Source organism: Caretta caretta, chromosome 9 (genome assembly GCF_965140235.1).
Source record: "Caretta caretta isolate rCarCar2 chromosome 9, rCarCar1.hap1, whole genome shotgun sequence".
Taxonomy (NCBI): Eukaryota; Metazoa; Chordata; order Testudines; family Cheloniidae; genus Caretta; species Caretta caretta.
Genome location: NC_134214.1, coordinates 18438842 through 18463015, shown reverse-complemented (window position 1 = coordinate 18463015; position 24174 = coordinate 18438842). Strand labels below are relative to the sequence as shown.

General features: G+C 39.9%; 1 protein-coding gene across 7 annotated transcripts in view; it reads right to left on the bottom strand.

Moving 5' to 3' along the window:
* WDR49 (WD repeat domain 49) overlaps nt 1-24174 on the bottom strand; it is a 69322-nt gene that overhangs the window by 9284 nt on the left and 35864 nt on the right. For 4 of the 7 annotated variants that reach the window (XM_048863986.2, XM_048863992.2, XM_048863987.2 and 1 more), the window contains 8 exons: nt 18075-18239; nt 14181-14296; nt 11340-11470; nt 8672-8770; nt 7033-7185; nt 5665-5852; nt 5055-5252; nt 2462-2658 (listed from right to left, as the gene is read on the bottom strand). In XM_048863986.2, coding sequence (XP_048719943.2) covers nt 2462-2658; nt 5055-5252; nt 5665-5852; nt 7033-7185; nt 8672-8770; nt 11340-11470; nt 14181-14296; nt 18075-18239 — 1247 coding nt within the window. The remainder of the gene's footprint in view (nt 1-2461; nt 2659-5054; nt 5253-5664; nt 5853-7032; nt 7186-8671; nt 8771-11339; nt 11471-14180; nt 14297-18074; nt 18240-24174) is intronic. The other 3 variants (XM_048863989.2, XM_048863993.2, XM_075132134.1) reach the window with 3 other exon arrangements.

Sequence of the window (24174 nt, the reverse complement as noted above, 5' to 3'; positions counted from 1 at the left end):
ATGTGTAAAATGACTTACTGATCATTGAAGTATGAGGCTGGATGTTTAGCAAAAAAGAATCTAATGATTGCAAAAATCTCTTTGTAGTGAATGAGAGAAGTTTTCTTTCACTAAGATCCCATGAGAGAAAGCACTTTTAGGCCATTTACCAAGACTCCAAGCCATCCTCCTGGCGAGTAAGCACTTTTCCTTGTGACTATAACTGTGCAGAGAAAGGCAATTCTGTTTCGCAGAGGTTTTTAAAATTTGGAACAAAACCCCAACATTTTGAAGTTCTCTGAAAAAGAGAGTGGAGTACCAGCTCTGGGGCCTTGTAGCCTATCAGAACTGTAGGCCTGGAGCCCCAGCTGCCAAGGAACTGGGCCAATGGGCTAGCAGGAAACTTGGCAGGCAGGTTTTCATTGGAACTTTGGCAAAAATCGAACCATCTCTGTGAAACGTTTTGATTCTCTCAAATCAGAATATTTTGAGAAAATAAGGTTTTGTTGGAATATTTATGACCAGCACTACTTTCCATCCAGACTCACTGTCATTCTGTTAAGAAATAATAAATATGATTAACCTACTACCCGAGCTACAGCCTCATGATATTATAGGTCTACAAAGAGAACATGCTGTAAAGGAGTGTCATTGCACCTTTAATGCTTTGGAACCACATCAACGTGTTCTAGCAATAAGCACTAAGAGGCCCCACTTCTGATGCATCTGGCCCTGACTGAAGATGTAATTGCTCCCAAGACTACATACTAGTGAAATATTTGCTAGAGTACACAAACGCCATTCTCTTTTCTCATATGCTTGTAAAAGGTATTAGAATTGGAACAATTCCACCTCTTTGTCTTCAGGTGCTTCTGAAAAAAATCAGCTTCCTCTCTCAAGAGAAGTCTACTAAACCACCTGTTCTGCTCCAGGGTAGAAGGGAAATCTGGCACTTCTCTAAGCACACATTTAGTATGTTTCTGAAAACAGCATAATCTGCAATCTTACTGAGCCCAGAGATTTTGCTGGGGAGCATTTGGAGAATGCTTAAGTAAGGTATGTGCTCATTGTTATATTGCAGTGGTTCAACTTGGATTATTTTTTGGCAGTTTTTTTCATTTTCTATGAAAATATTAAAACTTGTGGATACTGGGCCTGATTCAGAAGTCATTTACCACAGAGTAAATCAGGAACTACTGCACTGAAATCACTGGAATTGTTCTAAGATTATAACGAGATCCATTATATTTAAAAATGCTGCTCACCACAATAAATACTTATCACTTGCTCTTTAATCTTTAAGGACGTACCACTATGCTCTACACAAACATTCTTATCTATCACAAAAATGCTGTTAATTTGAATCCATTTTGCTCATACTTTGCTGACATTATGTGACATTTCTAATAATCTCATGTAAGAATATAACCTTTTATTAATGTAAATGTTTCATGCTATTACATTCAGGAATTTTTTTAAGCCAAAGAAGGACTTGTGTACAGTTTAATTTTACTGCTCTTATGCCTTGACACAGTCCATGTTACAAAGAGTCATTAAAGATGTAACATTTAGGAGTACACTGTATTTTCTCAGAGATATAGACCTAACTACTTGAGCATTAAGAACAAATATAAACCCTTGGAATGGGAGGTAATGAATTGCATACTTATTATGGTTATGATAGAAGGAACAGTACAGTCTAAAAAATATCACTAAAGCAGCATAAAATGTGTCCGGAAGTAATCCAATCACAGAGAGTTTTTAAAATGCTTAACAAACTAACACATACCACGCTAGGGCTCATTTATAGGAAAGAAGCATGGCCTAGTGAATTGAGCATTGACTTGGACTCAGGACACCCGAGTTCTGCTCCCAGCTCTTCCACTGGCCTGCTGTGACAGTTCACCTCTCTGTCTCAGTTATAAAGTATATGAAACAGTAATATAATGGGGGGGAAATAGAAAGTATAATCAAACTTAACCCCTTCATAAAGCATTCTAAGATCTACTGATGAACAGAAGGAGCTAGGTGGTATTATAACATAGGTATGGTATGGCCCTGCACTGCCTAATGGGACACTCCAGGAGGAATTCTGTGCAGAGACATTGTGGCTCTGTCCCTTCAAAGGGTACATGATTTTCTGACAGAAAATGCACTTTTGCAAAATTGACATTTTCTGTGGGGAAATTTCAATTTTGCCAAAAAAAAAAAAAAAGAAGATTTTCCATCGGGCAACAAACCACAATGAAACATTTCAGTTTGGGGAATGTAGAAACATTTCATTTTGATCAAAAATGAAGAAATAAAACATTTCAAAAATTCCAAACAAAAATTGTTTGTAATTTCTGTTCCACAATAAATAAGTAAACACATACATAACAAAAATAAACTTTTTTTGTCTCAGTTGGGGATGAAAACAAATGTTTTTTTTTTTAAATGCCAAAGCCTGCCATTGCAACCCCCCTTTTGATAAATGACTTACATGTTTACAGATTCTTCTTTGTCTTCCATACCAAGTATAGCTTGTTCTGGGGGTTTAGGAGATGGCTCTCCTCCAAGAACAGGGGCTTCTTTTTTCTTTAGAACGTCATCCTTTTCTTCCCTTTGGCCCATATTTTCATCTTGATTTTGTTCTCCTTTGTGGTGGGAAGGAGCATTTTCAATTCGCCAGTGCTCTTCCTAATAAGCAGAGCAGAAAGCATTTTAAAGCCGCTCAGAACTAGAAATATTTTACTACTTTTTTTTAAAACCCCTTTCATATAGAAGTACCACCAGATGCAAAATTTTAAGACAGTTATTGGTTTTCATTATTTTCTTGCATGCTTACGTGAGCAACTGGTCCCCTGGACCCAGATCCATATTATGTACATTACAGTACCTCATAGAGCAGTGGTGGGCAACCTGCAGCCCGTCAGGGTAATCTGCTGGCGGGCCACCAGTTTGTTTACATTTGCACAGCTGCCCACAGCTCCCAGTGGCTGTGGTTTGCCGTTCCTGGCCAATGAGTGGTGGCCAGCACGTCCTTGTGGCCCACGCCACTTCCTGCAGTTCCCATTGGCCGGGACCGGGAGCCACTGGGAGCTACGGGCAACCGTGCAAATGTAAACAAACTGTCTGGCGGCCCGCCAGCAGATTACCCTGACGGGCTGCAGGTTGCCCACCACTATCCTAGAGGCTACACCCAAGATTAGAGTCCCGTTGTGCTAGGCACTGTATAAACTCAGAGACTGAGACAAACACAAGACCCTGCCTTGAAAAACTAATCATTTGAGCTAGTTCAACAAATTCCTGACCCCCCCCCCCTCCACCTCCACTGAAAATATAGTTTAGTTTCTTGAGAGAATAATGTATACTTTGATTACATTTTTCACATTGCTGATCAGAAAAATTGAAGACTCTTATAGCAACATGTCAGATAGTTTCTGTTAAAAATGTCAGTTGTCTGTTTCGGCATTTCTGATTTCAAACATTTTCATTTCCCAAAACTTTCTGATCTTTTGACTCTTTGTTCTTATTTGGAACAAAAACTAATTTCAAAAAGCCAAAATTTCCCCCCAAAGGGATACAAAAATTTTCCTAACACCTCTACTAACACACTGAGCAGAAGCTTGTAATGTTTTAAATGTTTTAGGTAGTTAAGGAATGAGCAACTATGATGAGGTGAATAAACCCCAAACTGGAGAGTTAAGGACATAGGAACAATTCTGGGCCCAGAAAGCCCCACCTCCACAGCCCGGCTCCAGTTGGAAGAGGGACTCAAAAGGGAGTCTCTTCAGCACAGCAGGGTGGCAGGCAAAAGAGGCAGAGCTGCACTCACTGCTGCAGAGGGACTACACCAGGGAGGCCTCCTCATGGGGATGTGTCCTGAACAGAGCCACGAATACCTAGCCTACTGAGACCCCCAGATTGCCAAGGACAGCCACCAGTCATGACACATCATGATGGTGGGAGCAGAGCTGTAGGAAGGGACCCAGAGGAGAGTGTTCATGGGACCACAGGTAGCAGATTCCTGCTTTACAGTGCTCAAGAGGACCCTGGGTGGGAAATCTGGTGGAGTGGACCCAGATTTCCCTACCCCTATATCACTAGGTGGACTCTTACCACTAGGCAGGGAGGTTCACCCCACTCATAGTGACTAAATGTGATATATTATTAAATCATTATTTATCCTTATTAGAGCTATGATGGTTTCACAATGTTCCATCTGTTCTTCTTAGAAGACATGTCTCCATGATTCAGATATTATCTGCTGAACATGGCTTCAGGAGTAGTGGTAGGTAAGAAAAAGTCAGTGGTGACTAGAGCTGGACAGTAAACAATTTTCCTGCACCAAAAAAGTTTTCCAAATCAGACAGATCAGGGACTTGAACCTGGGTCTCCCTAACCACTTTCTCTTTGGCCCACTGGTACAAAGTTGTGCAGCTCCAAGAGGCAAGGTTCAGAGAAGCCTAATTTAGAATAGCCAGTAGCCTATGGTTTAAGTCAGTCCCCGAGCTGTGCAGACCCAGGTTCAAATCCCTGCTCTAAATCAGCTATTGGGAGAAGCAGAGTATCTTTCTTGCTTGTTTTGGCCAGAAGTTCCACCCTGGACTTAAGAAACCTTCCCAATAAAAGTTTTGTCAAAAACGGATACATTTCCATGAAATGTTTTATCATTTTCCATCTAAAAACCATTTTGTCAGGAAATTCCAGACCAGCTCCGTAGTGACTCAATCTTTGCCCAAAACTTGAGTGGGACTGAAACCAAGCATTCTGAACTTAAATAAAAAGTGTGGATGACTTCCTAGCCACATGTATGTTTTCATTTGCATTCTGTTTTCCCAGACAAGAATTCAAGTAGACATGCCAAAATCTAAAGAGAAAATCTGTTCAAGCTATTTCTGCTATGTCCTGCACAGGAAGAGCAAACATGGTTAAATGGAACGGCAGACCCCCACAGGACAGCTCTGGCAGTATAGAAGCTGATGTGAAGGACCAGCAGTGAAGCAGTTAATTAAAAAGTCATGTCTCTGGAAGTGAAATGTTCTCTGTCAGCCAGCACTACCCATAAGAGTTGCTAAGAGAAGTGTTTCTACCTGGCCAAATATTCCAATTGTTGTACCATACACATCACTAAGAACAATACTGCAGTCTGAAGAGGAGGAGAGGATGAGCAGGCAACTGCTTCGCACACAGATCTCCAGATAAGTAACACAGTCATTGTGTGGCTGAAATGATCTTATCAGGCGAGGTGGCTGGGTTACCTTGTTCTCACTGGAACCAAGGCAGTAGTCCTGGTGAAAAGGAAATGGCAGTTATCTGAGGAAAGGTGTATTTTGGATCTGGAGATCTTCTGAGCAAGCTCCATAGCTTGCTGTGTGAGATAGATGGAGGAGCAAACCCTGCCCTTGAAGGAAGGATGGGGGCAAAACTCTAAGATTTTCTTTCCCCTGTGTTTTAAAGAAAAATGAGATACTTCTGACAGTCAGGCTTTGTATTAGGTGCCCCAGGATCTGATCCAGCACCCACTGAAATCAATGGAAAGACTCCCACTGACTTCAATGGGTACTTAGGCCCCAAGTTTGAAAATGTTGCTCAATCTTTTTACTTTGTTAGAATATAGGTAAAACCCAACTTATTTGCATGTATCACAACAAACTGGGAACATGAGAAATACAAAGAGAGAATCAAATACTTTCCTTGTACCTGTATATTCCATATTTTCACCCATCCAGCTAGATCACCAGTAATGAGGTATTGACTCATTTTATCAATAGTCATGATAATGGATCCAGCTCCACTGTGTGCTTCAAACTCTGCCATAAGCTGGCTTTTCAAGGTATTCCAAAACCTAACATAGCCAGCACCTCCACATGACACTAAATTTGCTCCACCTAAAACACAGAAATGTGGCTGAATAAGCAGAAAGAATCATCAGCATTTATTATTATAAGCAATTCTCTGTTATGCATGAACCCATATTTCTATTTTTGTCACTGTTTCAATATTGTGCAGAGCACCTTGGCACAGTAAACTCCAGTCACATGAAATATGTTTTACTCAATAGATATTTGAGGTATGTAGTTCAGAGCAATACAACAAAACAAAGTCTAGTACTAAAAACACTCTTTGGGGACCTGTTGTTAACCTTTTCATGAATATTGTGATACACTGTAATCTTTATGTAATTGGTTCTCTTTATGGGAGTGAAAGGAAACCTGGTCAATCAATTTATTTTATAGATACAGAAAAAAAACCCTAAATAGAGCTTTTAATAACAGATTTCTTAATAGTTGCAGATAAATCTGCAGATGTTTTCCAATATGCTTTGCAAATACATGATAAGAAAAGGAGTACTTGTGGCACCTTAGAGACTAACCAATTTATTTGAGCATAAGCTTTCGTGAGCTACAGCTCACTTCATCGGATGCATACTGTGGAAACTGCAGAAGACATTGTGAGCTGTAGCTCACGAAAGCTTATGCTCAAATAAATTGGTTAGTCTCTAAGGTGCCACAAGTACTCCTTTTCTTTTTGCGAATACAGACTAACATGGCTGTTACTCTGAAACCTGTCAAATACATGATGTTGACTCAGAAAATGTCTGGTTAAAGCAGCAGAAGTTATAATTTACGTTCTTAAAGGCAGAGCTGCATATACCAGTACGAAACCAAATTCTGCCATGACTTGCATCCTGTGCAAGCTCATTGACTTAATTGGAACTGCAGGGGGTATAATCCAATACACAGTTTGGATGTCTGTATGTAGCCAGGCTTCAGATACAGACCAGTTCCGCTGGATTATTTAAATTTACTGTCAATATGAGTTCTGGGCAAATCAATTCAGACGACAGTGAGAATGAATGCAAAACAAAAGAACATTGTTTGAAAAATATTCTAACATGCTATAGGAGAAGTATTGTAAGGTCTTTATTGAGGGGCAAGAAGGAAAGGAAACTGTGAAAGAAATAATCAATTATCACTATTAATAATGAGCTTTTCCAAGTACTGATGTTCAGTTTGGGCAAAGTAAGAAGAGCCACCATTCTACTGTGTAGAAATTACTTTACAGTACCTGTCACTGAAATATTCTTTCTAGCTTCTAGGAATAAAAGCTTAGTAATAGCATTGTTGCACTCAGTGTCATAGAAGTCAGCTACAGACATTGTATGTCTTCTAGAGGACATTCTTCGAGCAGAACTAAGTTGCTGTTGTAGTAACAGAGTATCTGTAAGAGACATTCCCTATGATAGTCAATAAAAGGATTTTATGTGTATAAGTAGACATGTCAAAAACACTTGGCATCTGATTTTTTCCAAGTTTTTTTTTTTTATCTGTTACTTTACATATTCAAATGAAATCTTTTGGATGTTCATACTATTGAAACTATTTATGTGAGCCAAATTCTGCCACCCTTACTCTTGGTGAGCAGTATCTCACCCTGCAAGCTGCCCTTTGGATTTCAATAGCACTATTCACAGAATAAGGTTTTTCCTCAGCAGTAAAAATGGTGGATTCTGGCTCTATGAGATTTCCAGTCTCCTGTTTAATGAGCACAAAATATATTAACTAGCTCATTTTCTATTGCCAGCAGCTGGATCAATGAGTTGCATACATAATTTGTATTATGAAGAAATACCTATTTGAAGAGAAGTTTTCCCCAGTTATGGGGGGCCAGATCCTCAGAGGGTATAAAATGACATAGCTCTATTCATGTCAGTGCAGATGTGCCAATTTACACTGTCTGAACATCTGACCCATGATCTCTGAGGAATGTTTACTGAACAGCAGGACCATTAAGAGTCACTTAGCTGTAATTTGATCTGCACTGCCTGGACCAGATCTTCAGCTGATTAAAGTCAGTGTGGTTCAATGCAGTTATGCCAATTTACATCAGTTTAAGATCTGCTCCTCTGGGGTTTAGACCCTTTAAAGATCAGAAAGCTCGTATGGTTCCTTTGCCATATCTACTGTATTCACAATTTTTAAGCATTCTCACTCTGAAGTGTCTTGCTCATTATAAAGTGGCAGTACACCAGATAGTCCTTTCCTATGGCCCTGCTGAGTACTGTATGTGCAAGTAAGAAATGAATTTCACGACATGATATATATATTTCAGTATTTATTCCCCCACAAAACTTGGAAGAAACCTAAGGAAGTCTAAATAAGAACCATAGAAGGTTTTTTCCAAGCCATTTTCTTTATACTGGATGTGCGCTACCATAAAATGTACTACAGATTACAGTGGGGAATAATTATAGATTTCCAACTGGCATGGTGCTTACTATATGTTATGCCGCTAGTCTGTGCAGACTATCAACCCAGTGAAGTTTTCAGGTTCTGGGTAGCCTCAGGGGTAGCAGCCTCTGCAAGGTTCAGTTGGTATTATTTATTACCCAACACTGAACAAGGCAAAAATTAAGGGAATGCTCCCTGCTGAAGGTAATATAAAAATGCTGATGTAGAACTGTGACAATAAACAGAAGCAATAGCCTTGAGACGTATAGGGAATAAACTAAAGGGTATAAAGCAAGTATAACCTCAAGGCTGCTTTCTGTCACTCTGACAAGACAAAGATATAAATAATCCCCCTAATCTCCTCTCAATTATCAGTAATTTAGTGGCACACTTAATATTATATGCATAAGGCAAACAGTATGTATGTTTTGTCTAGAGCCTGAAAGCAGTGCTGCTTGAATAAGATGCTCATTCACCTGATTTGGATTTCAGAGATTTTTGGGGATCCAGGTACATTTTAAGGTAAGCATTTTCTGTACTATTATTCCAGACAACAATTTCACCACCACAGCTCCCTGCATTGGGCAAAGAAAAGACAAAACATTGTTACAGTCACTAGCCAACCTTGATCTTTCAGGCAGCTAGAATTATTTTATTGCCAACACAGCAATATTTTCACTTTTTACATGATAGGTCGCATGGATTAAAAGGATTAGCAGGGCTTGTATTTCTATGTGTCTGTAACCTTTCAATGTTTAATCCTCTCCTACAAAGATTGCTGTAAAGGGGACATTTCTCTGGTTTCATAGAAAAGCAGACCCTGGAGAAATTGACAGAGATTTTCTAAGCAGTCTAGTGGATTCAGATGCGTATCTTCCATTAGTTGTAACGTGTCCAAATCCCTTACAATGCTTTGAAAATCTACCAGTTCACAAAACAAAAAGTAACAGATCTCAGACCCCTCAACCAAAACTACCCTTAGACATAAGCAGCACAAATGACTCTCTGGAGCCCTGTGATTTTGGGTACATTCAGCAACTAATGGCTGGAATATACCTGCCATCAGCAGGACGGAATGAGGATGATGGCTGAAGTTCTAATTCTTGCTTTCAGTTTAACAAAATATAAGGTCAGACTTGCCCTGATTTGACAAACTAAGCTGTTTACCATACATTGGACCTGATGCTATTCTCACTTCCACTGGAGTAATTCACAAGTAGCCACCGGAGATACATCTGTACGAGATCATTGTACAGCTACATCTACATCTGGAGCTGAGCTAACTTCTCATCGAGTTAGTGCACTAAAAATAGTTGCGTAGCCACAGTAACATGGGCAGTGGCATGGGCTCGCCATAGAGAGCATGTACCAGCGCTACACTACTATTTTTAGCTCGCTAGGTTATTGAAAGCTAGCGCGAGTTTGTCTACTTGGCTGGGAATGACATCACTAGCTCCAAGTGTAGACATTGCTTAAGTGAGATCAGAATCAAGCCCATTATAATGCTTATCTCAAGCAGTTCTTAGTGAGATTGGAGAGGGCTACTTATTAAAATTTAATATAGAGAACATTCTTAATCCCCCTTCTCCAGTGGAAGAATAAAGCTTTGGGGGGTAAATAAAGCAAAATAACTAATATATAGTATTACCTAATTTAAAGAAAAAAGCCTTCCTTTTTGTCCATGTATTTGTGTAAGAATGGAGACACAGCACTTTCTGATCACCTCCGAGTAGCTCACTGACTATGGCATTTGCTCTTAGGTACCATATTGGAAGCCTTTCATCTCCAGTCCACTCGTATGACTTCCTTTGTTCATTAATTAAAGATGGGCCATGGAGGAGATGTTTGAATTAGCTTTAGCCTCTAGGGTTTGGGTGCTGGTTCAAAGCCAGACTAGAGCTAGGATTCAGTATGAGACTGGAAGATGCCAAAATCTTGAGAGCTGATATTATATGTCAGGCACCCTAGGCTTAAATATCACACGATTAGCTGCTCTTACAAGATTTCTGCCACATGCAAACTAACTAAATAAATAAACAAAAATAAAAATAAATATCTCCCAGTTTTTTATCTAACTGATAATCAAACTATTGGGTTGGACCCAGAAATTTGATTCAGAGCCTTTTCTCAACTCTTTGCATAAAACCATCTTCCCCCAGAACTTGAGGTTCTGGTTTATATCTAGTAGCAATAAGCATTTTTACTATCTGAGGATTATTTAGTGGCTTGTGGCCTCAAATTGTACTCTAGTAAGAAATCCATATCACAAAGCTTACACTTTTTAGCCATCTCAGACAGTGCTCTTGCTAGGGGACAGGTCTTCAGCCGCCAGGAATATCTATTCACAAGCACCAGATTAAAGAGGAACCAAACCCTACATCCCACACTCAGTCCTCGGGCAATAACCATGACTATTAGCAACAATCAAACAAGGGATATTCAGCATAAGCCCCAGCCACTTGAGTTGAGGAATAACTGTTTTAGCTGTTTGTAAGTAGCAGGCTGTTACTGAGGCTAGTCACTAGAGGGAGACAGTCATATGGACTAAGCCAGCAAAGTACAATTGATTAAATTTCCACTGAATTCAAGTGAAGAATAAGTCTATATGCCACCATATTTAAATAAATTAATATAACTGTGCCCTCTCAAAAAAAAAAACAACCCACAACATTTTAGTGTGTGTAATTTTTGGTAAACTGAACCATTTATTCTCAATCTTTTCCTATTAAGTCTTAATAACTCTAATCACCACCTCCATAGAATTCCTGTTGAATCCAGGATAATGGGCCTCCTATTATAAATGTCTTCATGCTTTGGTACATGAAAAATATCCAGGTTTAATCATTCTGTTCGGAAATGAAAAATATGGGGCGGACTTCCCTGTCATTTTCTCCAATGAGAGGCTGATGTAACCCCATTGAAACAAACTGAAATTCATTGGAATAAAACAGAAGAGAACCAAAAGTGTGCTTTTTCTGTCTCTTTAAGAAGTTCTAATTTGTTCACATCTTGTAAGTTATGTACCTCAGCCAGCAGCACATTAGCTATGCCAGCCCATGCAGTAACAGAGTTAGCCTTGCATAATAATAATGTCCCCAAATCCCAATTCCTGGATGATATATTAGGCAATAAATATTAGGCTACCTGTAACTAGAGTATGTGGAGGTAAAAACGCAGCACATAGGATGTCATCTTGATGCTGCACTCCTCCTTTCCATTCTGCAGGCAGAACAAAAAACTGAGTCAAGTTGCTCAGTCGGAAGACAGTAATTATTCTAATAAAAGAGACATGCAAACAAAAAAAAAAAGCATAAGTGAACTAATCCTATCTGACCACTCCAAAAAATGTCATTGGTATCTTTTTAATATGATCATATAATCTTGAGTGGAAAAATTTAAAAGCTCTGTCCTTTTGCTTTCCTTTACCACTGAAATTCTTCTGAGTTACAATCCAAACACTATACTTTTAGCAGCTATTGTTCTATCACTCTGCCAAAACAAAATGCTGAATCTGTCCCCATCATCACACATACTGTTCTCTGCAGTGTTAGTATATATATATATATACTCTATATATATACTCTCTCTCTCTCTCTCTCTATATATATATATATACTAACATATAACTCGTATATATATATACTCTAACCAGAGCTGAGACATGATGAAACTGGCTTTCTTGCAAGGATAGGTTCCTGGGGTAGTGGTTTTGTTGTGTGGCTGCTGGTGAGTATTTGCTTCACAGCCCATTGCCAACTGTGTCCACATATCTATTCAGGGGACACCATCATAGGGCCTAATCACATCAGCCACACTATCAGAGGCTCGTTCACCTGCACATCTATCAATGTGATATATGCCATCATGTGCCAGCAATGCCCCTCTGCCATGTACATTGGCCAAACCGGACAGTCTCTACGTAAAAGAATAAATGGACACAAATCAGACGTCAGGAATTATAACATTCAAAAACCAGTCGGAGAACACTTCAATCTCTCTGGTCACTTGATTTACAGACCTAAAAGTGGCAATTCTTCAACAAAATAACTTCAAAAACAGACTCCAGTGAGAGACTGCTGACTGGATTGATTAATTTGCAAACTGGATACAATTAACTTAGGCTTGAATAAAGACTGGGAGTGGATGTGTCATTACACAAAGTAAAACTATTCCCCCTTGTTTATTTCCCCTCCTACTGTTCTTGTAACGTGCTGGAAATGGCCCACCTTGATTATCACTACAAAATTCCCCCTCCAGCTCCCACTCTCCTCCTGGTAATAGCTCACCTTTCCTGATCACTCTTGTTACAGTCTGTATGGTAACACCCATTGTTTCATGTTCTCTGTGTATTTAAAATCTCCCCACCATATTTTCCACTATATGCATCTGATGAAGTGAGCTGTAGCTCACGAAAGCTTATGCTCTAATAAATTTGTTAGTCTCTAAGGTGCCACAAGTACTCCTTTTCTTTTTACGGATATAGACTAACATGGCTACTACTCTGAAACTCTTCTTAATGGCATGTGTTGGCTTTGAATTAGAGACTGTTATTTAATAGAGTGTAAGAAGGCCTCCACTAAATCCATTTCACTTAGATTCACAGATCAGGCATCTGACCCATTGTTATGAAGATGAAGGTTTGTGACAGAGAACTGTACTGGGGTTATGACTTCTAGATTAAAAAAGTTTTTGATGGTGTCAGTTTCTCTTGACTGGTTGGCTGTAGCTTAAGATAAATTTAGTAAAACATCATACCACCTATGGGACAATGGCATAAGATTCACACCACAACATCATTTTCACCACCTGCAGTCCCACTCCAAAAGGTTCCACACAGGTAGACCCCTGCACTCACACAGAGCTTAATGAAAACCAATGAGGTTTCCCTGGGGACAAAGCTGCACCCATGCAGAGTTCTTTGAAGCAGGCAGGAGGAGATGAGCATGGTCCAAATCATTTACTCATTTACTTCTCTGTGGTTCGCTATGAATATCACTGCGATTCAGAGTAATGAAGTGGATTTGAGTCACCAATGAGCAATGATTGCTTTGCTAGTATGTGTAAGCAGCAGCTGTCTTTATAAGGTAAATTTATGTTTCAGGACTGAGCCTCAGAACACGTGCAATGAGCAGTCTTGATATTAAAAGACACTTTTTCTCCTTTTTTTCAGAACATTACTTCTGTCTATGACATGTTCATGGTCATTAGTGGGGATTTTCCTTCTGATTCTATAGCTGTTAAAAGTCAGAAAAAATATATTTGGTTCTCTGAGTTTCAAAGGGGATGAAAAGACACAAAAGCAATTTATCCCATCCTATTCCCAACCTATTAGCATAATTCTACAGTGAACAACTGATCTATAAATTACTTCCTTAGGTACAGTAGCATCTGTATTCTCTGAGTTTTCTAATTTATGGACACAATGTTTTCAAATTATGTCCTGCTATAATTTATCCTAGCATCCGTATACTGTCTGGACGCAGAAAAGAGAAGTATCTTTTATTTTATTTTTTTATTCCTCCAGAAGCTCAAGCAACATTAAAGAATATTTTTCCACTAGCAAAAAGCAAGGGGAATAATACTTCATAAGGACAAGCAAGGCTAAACCTGTGGTAATTCCATGCTTTAGGCACTAATTTTACAATGGTCTCAAAGTGGACAGAATTTAGATTCCAAATGGGATTCAGCTTGGCTTCTAGGGATCCATCATTGCAATGCCATTGCAGGATTGGGGCCCTAGTTTGCAAGAAAAAGCAAGCAATTTCCCTAGCTGTGCTGTATCTTTTAAGCAACACACTTTTTCTCCACTGATGTGCAGCCAGATCTAAATCTTTTCCTGAACTGAGTTGCCAACTACTCAGTGAGTTACTGTGCTTGGAAAAAAATTAGACTTTTAAAAGATAGATTTTATCTCCAGAAACTGAGTCAAAGAGTACATTTTAAGAATGTATTTCTTCCAGCATTTTTGAATAATGCATACAGTACCTGTCCCAGCCTGTAACTAATATAGTCCTCTTTAGTACCATGATCTGGGAGATGTCAACTGCTCGGTCTCTTCCAACACTGAGTTTATGGTGACAGTGTCCATTGAAATCCCAAATCTTCAATTAAAAAATAAATAAGTTATCCATAACCTCTCAGCATAGGCAAAGCAGACAATCATCTTGTAATTTAAGGATCAATGAAGAAATAAATCTATTGGATTGGATTTGCCTCATACCTTGATGTAAATCAGAGGTGACTGCATTGAAGACAATTCAGTCTTCATCAGAATCAGGCTCATAGGATTGAATAGTAAGCAAATAATAATAATGCTTCTCCATAGCTTTTGTATAGCACTTTTCATCTATAGATATCAAGATACTGGAAAAAGGAAGCAAATATTACCCCCCTCTACAGATGGAGAAACTGAGAGACAGAGATGAAATGACTTGTCCAACCACAAACAGCAGGTCAGGAATAGAATGAAGTGGCAGAGCCAGGACTGAAATCCAAGTCTGATACTCCATTCTGTGCCTGCCCTCCCGCCTGCCCCCCCCCCACACACACACACACAAACACACACTGAGATGACCTACATGTGACAGCTTCTTTATCCATGGAACCCCTTGAAACCATATGCAAAAGCGCATTTATTTTGCACCTTTGACTGCCTCACCTGTTCACCACTAAGCAATCTTTGCTGGGACTCTACTAATATGCCAGCAATTTGAACATCTTTGTGACAGCTTGTTCTTGGAAATAAGAATCATTTACCTGCCATAAAAGACTTTTCCCTACTCCACCGTGAAGAATTCGTAAAAAAAAAAAAAAAAAAAGTTATGCTGGTCCAAGATCTTGAATTGACATGTTTGTGTCTTGGACCAGTGATATTTTGAAGGTCTGACCTTTTAAATGTAGCCAGTTGCAAGACTGAGCCTTATAAAATCATGACAGTCTCATTTAGAGAAAAGCTATTTTGGATACATTTTAAACCATTGAAAAATTAATTTTATTTATATTACACTAGTACTTAGAGATCCTACCTGAAATCAAGGCCCCATTGTGCTAGGTGCTGTACAAACATAGAGTCAAAGAGCTTACATAGACGAGACAAAGGGCAAGAGAGTTTCCAACTGGGAAACTGAGGCACAGAGTCATTGAGTAACTTGCCCAAGGAATTAAATGAAGATTTCTCAAGTCCAATATCTTAAGCACTAGACCATGAGTTCTACTTTTCCTGTCAAACTGAAATTTGCTCAGTTGGACTCACAGTAGTGAGGAATCATCTTTACAGGTGAAGGGAGACAAGTAGTTCTCATTTCTAATAGATTTTCTGGAGTGGTGTTAAGGGCTTTCTGGCACTCATTCGAGTTGACCTCCATACTTCACTCATGTGTTTACCAATTTATAGTCATCCTATACACAAGCCAATAAGCTCTGTATTTGCCACTCCCCCAGGTATGTGCTCAGCTTATTATTAATTAATTTACCATTCATGGGCTCCTGTAAATTAAAATAACATTTAAAAAGACACATGGTTTGGGAAAACATTGCTCAAACATCTCATTTTACATATAAATCTATTGGATACAGCAATAATGTATGTATGTAGGGATTTGAAATAAAATGTATTTGCCATTTAAACACAATACATTCATTTCAATGTTGGTATTCCATATTCTTACATAGATGTGTGTTTTATATTCATAGGAGTCCGTTGCAAAGACATTGAAGTAATTTTTTCATAAGAATGAGGTTTGGGAAGCTTCCTCTTCAAATTGTACTGACAGTATGAAAAACTGAAATAAGACATTGTCATCCTGTAGTATTACTGCTGGACAGACTTACCCTGTGCTTCCTGACACTAGCTCAAGACTCTGTCTACATCCTAATTGTGGATTTTCTTCAGTTTGTTCTTTGACTAAGGCCTGAGCTACACACAGTTTAGAATGTGGGGTTTTTTTACTGAAATAGTTATACTGGTACAACAAGTGGGGACACAATTATACTGGTATAAAGGTGCCTTGTACAGGTATAGCTTATTCTGCTTCCCATATTAGAATAAACTATACTGGTATAAACCACTTTTATGCTGTGTATTACCCACACACACATTGGGCTGGTTGTGTTGTTTTAACTATACTAGTATACTTAACACGGTACAGCATTTGTATTCAGACAAGCCCTTAGGATGGGTATTTTGTCATGAATTGAATCCATCACTTTTCCCTCCCACTTCCTAGGTACTGAATGTTTTGTCCTTAGGATTTCCACTGCTTGGAAATAGCAGAGTGCTCCTTGGGCAGCATTTAAGGCAGGCCACTTCTACTCAGCCAAGGCCAACAGTATAATTCAGTACAATCCCAAATTTCAGTGCAGACTCTGGTGTTTAAGAATGTGTTTATAAACTTTAGCTTGATCTTCCCATATTAGAACCTGGGCAGTCAAGGAAGTAACGAGACGAAGAAATACAGTACATTTTGTCTTGTTATCCAGAAAGGTTACCTTTCTGGGAGATGCTCAACTGCCAAAAATACCTTGAATGGTACCAGAGATGGGCAAAAACTGGAATAATAGATACAAGTTCCACACCACTCTCCCCAACTGCCAGATTTTGGCAGCATTTGGTCCAGAATTTGTGGCTTTGTCTTATCTCTATAATGGGACAGAAATCCAAACATTGGATTTGGATCTGAACTTTATGACTCAGGCCCATCTCTACCACAGGCACAAGTTAATAAGCAAGAAAATTGACAGACACCATGGCACAGAGGATAGGGCACTGCCCTGGGACTCAGGAGACCTGAATTCTATTGCCAGCTCTCCCACTGAACTTCTGTGCTATCTTTGTTAGGTCACTTTTCTGTTTTCCCTCCCACCCTTTGTCTGCTCTGTTTAGACTGTAAGCTGTCCAGAGCAGGGTTCTTTCATATTATGTGTTTGTACAGTGCCTAGCACAACAAGGCCCCAGTCTAGTTGAGACCTCTAGGAGCTAACGTAATATAATAAATAGCTTAAGTCTGACTAGTTATGTCAAAATTAGCCGAGTCTGGGGAAATGGTCTCTCAGGTTGATGATTTTCAGCAACTTCGGCCAATGAAATAGGAAGAGCTAGAAATCTGTTTGGCAAACCTATTAAGTTTTTTAAATGGTATGAATTTAGTGTACATTAAAGTGAAAGACTAACAGCACTGACTTAATACCTGTCATAATGTTGGGCAGTGTTCTGTCAATACATCTATATCTTGATCTTAACAGCATACACCCTTGGTATTAAACACAAGAATCTTTCTTTAGTAGAAACTAAAGCACAAGTTATTAAATTTTATGGTGGTTTTTGATATGGTCAAATTCTCACTGAGATGATTAAGAAGATTTAAAATTCATTTTAACTTTCAATAAACTAAAATTTGAATTAATGTGTCCAGGGGTAAAAGGCTGGTGTTTTAACTAACCTAGTCACCATTTCAAAATAGTTGTTTTACAGTCATGCATTGGCTACCATGATAATATGCCCTTGTGTAATGACAAGTGAGTGTTCCAAGAAAAGCAAAGGAAATGATTGTCTGGTGATTAAGGCAATAAGGGCCATGTGCTGTACAGAGTCATGGATTGTAAGGAAACTACTTGGAAGGAAGGAAGGGAGGTAACAAAGAAGGAAGTGTTCTGTAAAGCACTGTGTGTCTCCAAAGTGTTAGACAAGCAATTAAATTTAACTGCGTTTTCCCAACAGTGTTAGGATTTCAACCTCTACATGCCGAGTTCATCCCATCTCCTCTTTAACAAGGCCAATGGAAAAAGCAGCCATTGTTTAGTAGCTGAGTATTTTGGCACATTATATCTATGTGGAAAAGACTGCAATGGAAGCAAATAGTTTGAAATGTTTTCCCCTCACACCTTTACTGTTCCATCTGTGCTTCCAGTTAAGAGCCTTGTCTCAGTTGCATCCAGCGTCATAGTGCTGATCTCAGCATTGCCATGGCAACCAGTAAACTGTTTGATTTTCTGCCCAGTGTCTATCAGCCAGAAGGTAATGGTAGATCCTGTATCTGAGCTGATTACCTGGGGGGGGGGGGGGGGGGGAGCAGAAATTGAGATGGAATTTACAATCTTTATACATATATAAAACAATAACCTCATACATATGTGCACTGCACTTATATAATTAGCAACATCTGAAATGCAAATCAGATAATTTTTGCATTGATTTTCCCCATCTTTTCCCTTTCATCTCATTACAAGCTTTATCATTCCCCACAATCAAAGTTTATGGGCAGGTCTGTTCCTTGTAAAACCTGCATCCACAGCTAATTCCAATTAGCCAAAGAGCAATGATTTACTCCCTATTATCCTTCAGCACGGAAGACAGGGTGATCAGCTCCCTCAAGAGACAATATCCCAAGTTACATGCGGGAACTAGAAATGTTCTCAGCAGGGATGAAACACGTCCACAGCCCTTCAGCTTGGAATCTTGCAGGCATGCTCAACTGAATGCTTTGTGCTAAGTGATCAGATAAATCTTCCCTGCTTATTTCAGAGAACCGATCCACCGAGTAATGGATCTTTAAAACTACATCTCTGGAAGGGGAAATAGTTTAGGGAAGCTCTCAGCATATATTAGCCTCAATTTAGAATTCAGTAGTGAGAGCAGACATAAATTAGGAAAAAGTCCATTTGAACAGATTATGGTTATTTCTTTTTTGGCGTGTGGTGTGTTAAATTGCTCAAAAGAGATGCACTCACTCTTACTTCCATTTGCTGTATACTTACTGCTGGGTGAAATCTTCAGTCCTCACCTCAGTCCTAATTCAAGCAAGATTCCCACTGAAGGCAATGGGAGTTTTGCCTGAAAAAAAGCATTCTGGGATTTACTTTTTTTTTTTTTTTTGCCTTTGATGCTCATCATTAAAGAGGTTAAGTTTCATCAACAGTCTCCACACTGGTATCACTATTCTAGTCCTATTCTTACAATAAGAAATAACAGTGATATCTCAGTCAAGCATGGCAACTGTTGGCAAGTGGTGAATTTTTAAATGGCACCCACTAACTATACACATGCTGTTATTTAAACCCCTTGCCCATGTAAGTTAATACACAATAATTGCTGAGATTTAGTTGTTCTTCACTCTTTTCAAAACACTTTTCCTCCTAGTTAAAATCAGGTGCTCAAAAAGATAGTTGGCTATTTCTTCCAGGAAGGAATCCAATTCCTCCCCCAGAAAATGCTAATCAAAGAGTTCTCAGCAATCTTAACAAAAATCAAATTTCTTTCATGATGATTCACATTTCAAGAAGTTCAAAGACATGTGCCCAATGCCATACCTGTCAGCACCTGTGGAAATTTTATATCAACCACTTATTTCATTCATAATACCTCTGACCACAAACACAATGAAGTACAGCTTCTGCACAACTCATGTTCTTTGACCTGATACCATTACGGAATTATTCCAATGACAGGGTTTTTTTATTAGTTCCTGGCAAAAATAAATAAATAAAGGACTCCCTTAATTGTTTAATAAAAAAAAAAAGACTATAAATCCACTGAAATAAGGTCGCTTCCCTTCAAATTTTAGTAATTAAATGAGGCTTTCTTGTTGAGAAGCAAAATACTGCAAATTTATTGTGTTAAATTAGCTATGTTGCTCATGTTCTTAAAAGCACCATCCAAAGGAGACCCAAATTGAACTCTAATTATAACCAAGTCTGTTTTGAATACAAGTTCCGCAATTTGCCTTTGTTATTCTAAACTCTCACTCTATTATCTAAGGAGTCCAAGATAATTTAAATAAGGAGTGTGAGACAAGACAGCATTGTCTAGCCATTAAGACATAGGAGTGGAAGTCAAGAAATGTAAATTCTGTTGCTGACTGCCTCTGCTTTACTGTATGATTTTGGGGGAGTCCTGCAACTTCTGTGCTTCAGTTTTCCCCATCTGTAGGATGAAGTTAATAATACCTACTTACCTGATGAGGCCTACTTAGTGCACTGAGATTATTTGATGAAGGACATCAAAGAAGCTGAAAATGTTATATTAATATTAGAGATGGCCAGAGGAAGTGAGACTCTGGATGTGTGAGTGTTCAGCAGTCACAGTTCAAGTCAGAATCAAGGCCAGGGATCAGAGGTCACACTCTCATGAGATGTTCTTGTGAGATTTCATCCCCAAATTAGAGAAAACTAACAGGATCACTTGATCTCAGAAGAGTTTCATCTCAATCTTGGGATAGTGACTACATTCAATTTCTCACAGCAATGGTCAATCAGAACCTTCAAGCAGGGCCGGCCAGTTTAAGAACCAGAACCAGAACGGTATAGATGGGTTTAAATCCAGTGATTTGAATTTGATGCCCCCATTTCCTAGCTCTTCCAAAAGCACAAGGTGCTTTGGACTAAAGGCTTTGGGTTTAGTCCGTCTCCAATTAATTTTATTTATTTTAAGTAATTAGCAGACTATAAATACCTAGCCAAATACTGATGCACAGGCCGGCCACTTGATCTTGATCTCAGGGAAATGTCATGTATTGAGCTACCAATAACAGAACTGACAGGTTTTGCTAGATATGCTAGTAATTACTAAGCACACTCAACTTTTTTGGCTACTTCTCTGCATATAGGTGTTAAAATAATACACGACATAAGACTATGAAATCATAGCATGAATGCAGGCCTCAGATGTATTCTCAGGCAAAAAGTGTTTATTTCTATATCAGTATGACCATGCATCCGTGAGTGTTGTTAGACCTATTGAGTTTAAGGAGTTCAGTAGAAACTGCTTGAGGACTAAGGCACTGTGACAAGATTACAGAGCCAGGCAATAGCAGGGCTAGGGTTAGAACTGAGGAATCCCAAGTTTCCCAATCTTGTGCTCTATCTAAGGTACTTTATATGGCCCGCATGATTATAATATCCAGGCATCTCACAATCTGTAACATTTATCCTTCCAACACCCCTGAGAGGTGGGGCTGTGATATTATCCCCATTTTACAGATGGGGAACTGAGACACAGAGAGATTAAAACCTGAATGCACAAAAGGAGTTAGTTGTTGTGACATTGAGTCCCTGGAAAATCACTGCAATCCACAAATACTGTGTTAGGTGCCTAAGCTCCTATACAATGAAGGAGAAGACAGTAGTCTGCAATGAACTAAAGCCAGCATACTAAGCAGAGAGCTGCCTAAGCTAATCAATGGAAGACGCCAACCAGAGTGGTGCATGCTAAGTGCCACCCCTCTCATGGAGATAGGTACTTAAGTCCAGGCTGCAGGGAGGTACCTAGCTGTGCTTGCGAGTCACAGCTGGCAACCCTTTTTTGGAGTTAGGTGCCTAAGCCATTTTAGCAAGATGTGAGAAGCAGGAAGAAGAATTCCATCATAATTTTAACCTACTGGTTAGGGTATTCCCCTGGGATGTGGGGGAACCCTGGGTCAAGTCCCCCTTCCACCCAGGGGGCAAAGGGATTTGAACTAGGATCTACCATCTCTCTGGTGAGCACTCTAACCATTGGGATATGGCATAGTCTGATGTGGAGCTCCCTTAGTCTCTCTTGTTGAAGATGTTGGACTCTGGTTAAATAATTAAAGAGACAATGGAGCAGGGAAACTGGATCCTAGGTGAGAGCTCTAACCACCAGGAGTCGCTCTCATGCTGTGCTCTCTCTCACTGTTCCAAATGACTCTTTACTACCACTTTTTGAAAGCATCCTCTGGGACTGTCACTGCATTATAGCAGCATCCAGACAGAATGTCACTGCAGGACAATCTGGTGCATTGTAGATTCACACCCTGGCTTACTGCACAGTAACTTGTTGGGTAGACAAGCTCTACAACAGAAACACAAACTTGCTCAAGATCTCTCAGCAGGTTCATGGCAGAACTAGGACCAGAACATATACCTGCCTGAGTTCCAAACCGGTGACCCAGCCAATTAAACCACACTGCTCCCCCTTTCTGGTTGGCATATACCATTTTGCATCACTCTGTCTATGCTATTGGTATTTAATTTGTAATAAGTATTTTGGAATTAGATACACTTAGAGGGAAAGTAGATTACCTACCTCAGAGGGTAGGTTCTGTGCTCCAAAACTATGATGTATCAAGTATTATTACCATTCCTGAAGTGAGTGTACATATGAGCCACACTTTTATCTCTTAGACATCAGCTTTCCAGAATGCCTGCATCTTAAAGGAATGTACCTCCCTTCTCTTCTGTCTCCCTTTCTCATGGCTCACAGAAGCCTTTAAAATTAATAATGTCACTGAAAACATGTGCTGCTCATTAGCACAGCCTCCAGCATCCCATACTGCTTCTTTGAAAAACATGCACCCTAAGGCTAGGTGGTGGATACATATCACTGTGACTTGTTTAGCAGCTGGGCCCAGCAACTGTGGTCTTCAACAGGGAAATACAAAGACGACTGAAGTCCTTCACAAAACCCTTTGTTAGAACAGAGATTTTTCTCTTCCTCCACCTTCCTTTTCTCATGGAACCTTACTTCTCATTATTTCACTCCTCCCATCTTTTCTGGCCATGCCTTTCTCTTCTTGAATTCTTCTGCCAGTTTCTATCTCACAGAATCATAGAATATCAGGGTTGGAAGGGACCTCAGGAGGTCATCTAGTCCAACCCCTTGCTCAAAGCAGGACCAATCCCCAACTAAATCATTCCAGCCAGGGCTTTGTCAAGCCTGACCTTAAAAACTTCTAAGGAAGGAGATTCTACCACCTCCCTGGGTAACGCATTCCAGTGTTTCACCACCTTCTTAGAGAAAAAGTTTTTCCTAATATCCAACCTAAACCTCCCCCACTGCAACTTGAGACCATTACTCCTTGTCCTGTCCTCTTCTACCACTGAGAATAGTCTAGAACCATCCTCTCTGGAACCACCTCTCAGGTAGTTGAAAGCAGCTATCAAATCCCCCCTCATTCTTCTCTTCCGCAGACTAAACAATCCCAGCTCCCTCAGCCTCTCCTCATAAGTCATGTGTTCCAGACCCCTAATCATTTTTGTTGCCCTTCGCTGGACTCTCTCCAATTTTTCCACATCCTTCTTGTAGTGTGGGGCCCAAAACTGGACACAGTACTCCAGATGAGGCCTCACCAATGTCGAATAGAGGGGAATGATCACGTCCCTCGATCTGCTCGCTATGCCCCTACTTATACATCCCAAAATGCCATTGGCCTTCTTGGCAACAAGGGCATACTGCTGACTCATATCCAGCTTCTCATCCACTGTCACCCCTAGGTCCTTTTCCGCAGAATTTCTGCCGAGCCATTCGGTCCCTAGTCTGTAGCTGTGCATTGGGTTCTTCCGTCCTAAGTGCAGGACCCTGCACTTATCCTTATTGAACCTCATCAGATTTCTTTTGGCCCAATCCTCCAATTTGTCTAGGTCCCTCTGTATCCGATCCCTGCCCTCCAGCGTATCTACCACTCCTCCCAGTTTAGTATCATCCGCAAATTTGCTGAGAGTGCAATCCACACCATCCTCCAGATCATTTATGAAGATATTGAACAAAACCGGCCCCAGGACCGACCCCTGGGGCACTCCACTTGACACTGGCTGCCAACTAGACATGGAGCCATTGATCACTACCCGCTGAGCCCGACAATCTAGCCAACTTTCTACCCACCTTATAGTGCATTCATCCAGCCCATACTTCTTTAACTTGCTGACAAGAATACTGTGGGAGACTGTGTCAAAAGCTTTGCTAAAGTCAAGAAACAATACATCCACTGCTTTCCCTTCATCCACAGAACCAGTAATCTCATCATAGAAGGCGATTAGATTAGTCAGGCATGACCTTCCCTTGGTGAATCCATGCTGACTGTTCCTGATCACTTTCCTCTCATGTAAGTGCTTCAGGATTGATTCTTTGAGGACCCGCTCCATGATTTTTCCGGGGACTGAGGTGAGGCTGACTGGCCTGTAGTTCCCAGGATCCTCCTTCTTCCCTTTTTTAAAGATTGGCACTACATTAACCTTTTTCCAGTCATCT